The following is a 1,689-nucleotide window of genomic DNA, read 5'->3' on the forward strand; positions in this document are numbered from 1 at the left end:
CTGTAAAATAGCAGATATCTACCTGTAATACAGCAGATATCTACCTGTAATATAGCAGATATCTACCTGTAATATAGCAGATATCTACCTGTAATATAGCAGATATCTACCTGCAATATAGCAGATATCTACCTGTAATGTAGCAGATATCTACCTGTAATATAGCAGACACTCACCTGTAATACAGCAGATATCTACCTGTAATATAGCAGATATATACCTGTAATATAGCAGATATCTACCTGTAATATAGCAGATATCTACCTGTAATATAGCAGATATCTACCTGTAATGTAGCAGATATCTACCTGTAATATAGCAGATATCTACCTGCAATATAGCAGATATCTACCTGTAATGTAGCAGATATCTACCTGTAATGTAGCAGATATGTACCTGTAATGTAGCAGATATTTACCTGTAATGTAGCAGATATCTACCTGTAATATAGCAGATATCTACCTGTAATATAGCAGATATCTACCTGTAATATAGCAGATATCTACCTGTAATATAGCAGATATCTACCTGTAATATAGCAGGCACTCACCTGTAATTGATCGATTATTGACGAATTCGATTGATACCTACGTTCGATCAGCTGCTCGACGAACTTCCGGACGGATGACGTAGATGCGAGGTCAAGCTGCATGACGGTGACGTCATTGCGACCTGTGAGCGCCTGTATGTCGGTGCGTGCCTTCTCTGCTTTCTCCACATTTCTACACGCGAGGATGACGTGTGCACCTGCGGGCAGACGTGACGTCATAGATGATAACGGAAGGTGACGTCATAGATGAGGTCAGAGGTGGCGTAATCTATGATGACAGAGGTGATGTTATAGATGAGGTCGGAGGTGACGTCATCGATGATGGCAGGGGTGACGTCATAGATGATAGCAGCTAGAGAAGGTTGGATGAGACATGTACAGGGGAGGAACTACGGGGAAAGAAGCGGTAGGCCGTGGGTGAAGAGGCGGGGAGCGAAATTGTTTTCCTGATCCTTTCAGCAAGCACATGCACATGTACATTTAGCCGGAGCCAGAGTGGAGAGCCAGAGTTTGATTGTTAAATTCGCATTGTTCGCTTGATTGTTTGCTTGGACGCATTGTATTTTTTTCTCAGCTCGCAGCTCGCATAGCATAGAGGCATGTACATGTGCATAGAGGCATGTACATGTCCATGGGAGGGGGTCCGAGTATGTATAGGCCTATTGGGAAAGTTGCGTACTACTAGGCCTATATTCATTTCATTTTAAATGTACTAGGCCTATTGTACATCCAGCCTATACAAGACACCAGTTAGCTGAACCATGGAGTTGTGCATCCACAGCATGCAGCAGGTAGGCACAGTCAAGTCACCACTAGTCACAGCAGACTCACATCACATACTGACATAGTCATAATAATGTACAGGCTACATGTACATTCATTGATTCAATATACTACAAATTAATTGATCAGCGGCAGCGTTAATGCCACTGTCTAAGCGTTTTAATTGAGTTCAGTGAAAAGTATATACCTTAAATTCACAAGCATCATCATCATTTGCATTTACAAAGTCTGACTTTTTCATGTTTACAAAACTGCAGTGACATCGATTCAGACATCCTTGGAAAGCATCGATTTTGATTGGCTAATGTACACTGTGCTTGTTGAAAGGGTCAGGAAAAAAATTTCGCGGGCGGGGA

General features: G+C 41.9%; 1 protein-coding gene across 1 annotated transcript in view; it reads right to left on the minus strand.

The window, feature by feature from the left end:
- LOC106819275 (retinol dehydrogenase 11-like) overlaps positions 1 to 1,574 on the minus strand; it is a 3,180-nt gene extending 1,606 nt beyond the window's left edge. Inside the window, exons 1-2 of the mRNA XM_014823920.1 lie at positions 1,532 to 1,574; positions 592 to 747 (exon numbers count right to left, since the gene is read on the minus strand). Of these exons, the coding sequence (XP_014679406.1) occupies positions 592 to 747; positions 1,532 to 1,574 (199 nt within the window). The remainder of the gene's footprint in view (positions 1 to 591; positions 748 to 1,531) is intronic.
- Between the last annotated feature and the right edge of the window lie 115 nt (positions 1,575 to 1,689).

This window comes from Priapulus caudatus, unplaced genomic scaffold (assembly GCF_000485595.1).
Source record: "Priapulus caudatus unplaced genomic scaffold, Priapulus_caudatus-5.0.1 Scaffold3083, whole genome shotgun sequence".
NCBI lineage: Eukaryota > Metazoa > Priapulida > Priapulimorpha > Priapulimorphida > Priapulidae > Priapulus > Priapulus caudatus.